At 36.0% G+C, this 1,329-nt stretch overlaps 1 protein-coding gene across 1 annotated transcript in view; it reads right to left on the bottom strand.

The window, feature by feature from the left end:
• Positions 1-7: 7 nt before the first annotated feature.
• Positions 8-1,329, bottom strand: part of LOC134242647 (telomere repeats-binding bouquet formation protein 1-like) — a gene marked incomplete at its 3' end in the record, with an annotated part of 10,448 nt that continues 9,126 nt past the window's right edge. The window contains exons 11-12 of the mRNA XM_062724750.1: positions 519-576; positions 8-185 (exon numbers count right to left, since the gene is read on the bottom strand). Coding sequence (XP_062580734.1) covers positions 8-185; positions 519-576 — 236 coding nt within the window. The remainder of the gene's footprint in view (positions 186-518; positions 577-1,329) is intronic.

Here is a 1,329-nt window from a genome sequence, read left to right as displayed (position 1 = left end):
GAAGTGCCAGTGTTGGTTGTGTATAAAGACAGTCCTGAGTTGTTGGACATTCATTGAAGTTTTTGTTGTACTTCGGGGTGTGGATCATCGTAGGATGATTTCCACTAAGATCTTTCTCTTTTTCTATGGATTTCAGACGATTTGCTAACTCATTCACTTTTTTCAGTATATTTTCTCCTATGATTCTGTGAAAATTAATGAAATAAAAAATCCCATAAAATGCATTAAGAAACTAGCAATTTTCACATTAAAGTTTTCTTATTAGAATTTTTTGGTAAATTGATTATGAAAACAATTAACAAATATAGTTTAAGCTTTATCTTCGCTTATAAATTCAAAATCCACGATGGAATATACTTCTTATGGTTAATTTGGAAATGGAATTATAGGTCATTCTTATTCATGATATATCTTCCTAATGTGCTTTTCACCACACCAGAGTTATAAAAAGGTAAGCAGTTTGAAAGTAATCTACTTTGAGCACTATAAAAAATTAATTTAAGAAGAATAATACCCACTTTTTGTTTGCCATTTCTTGATTCCATTCCTCTTCCTCCTCCTCTTCTAAAATGGTGTCTAAACGAAGACATGAAAATTTTTCAATATTGACAAGAAGAATGGGCCTTAACAGTCTTCTGATAGTCATGCAAAAAACATATTATATACAATATAAGAGAGATCTTTTCTCTTATCTACTCAATACTCTTTTGTTAAAATTTCAAGCCAAAACAAAATATAACACAAGAGGCCCAGGGGCCACAGCGCTCACCTGAGCACATCGGGCTTGAATTTATCCCCCCCCCCTCCAGGCATTCATCATTTGAACAAATTAGAATCTACACTACCTGAGGATGATTCCATATAAATATCACTAATCATAGCTTTGAAGTACTTGAAAAGAAGATTTTAAAAAGTTTCCCTATATATCCCTATGTAAAACTTGGGTCGGCCATTTTGGCCCCACCCTAGCCCCGGGGGTCATGATTTGAACAAACTTGAATCTACACTACCTGAGGATGATTCCACATGAGTTTCATCTTTCCTGGCCCAGTGGTTCTGGAGAAGAAGATTTTTCTAATATATTCCTATGTAAAACAAGGGTCGGCCATTTTGGCCCCACCCTTGCCCCGGGGGTCATGATTTGAACAAACTTGAATCTACACTACCTGAGGATGATTCCACATGAGTTTCATCTTTCCAGGCCCAGTGGTTCTTGAGAAGAAGATTTTTAAAGATTTTTCCTATATATTCCTATGTAAAACAAGGGTCGGCCATTTTGACCCCACCCTTGCCCCGGGGGTCATGATATGAACAAACTTGAATCTACAC

Source organism: Saccostrea cucullata, unplaced genomic scaffold, assembly GCF_032062105.1.
Source record: "Saccostrea cucullata isolate Sc308-1 unplaced genomic scaffold, CSIRO_AGI_Scuc_v1 ctg2719, whole genome shotgun sequence".
NCBI classification, from domain to species: domain Eukaryota; kingdom Metazoa; phylum Mollusca; class Bivalvia; order Ostreida; family Ostreidae; genus Saccostrea; species Saccostrea cuccullata.
Note: the sequence above shows the minus strand (reverse complement) of the source record. Positions and strands in the feature narration are given on the sequence as shown.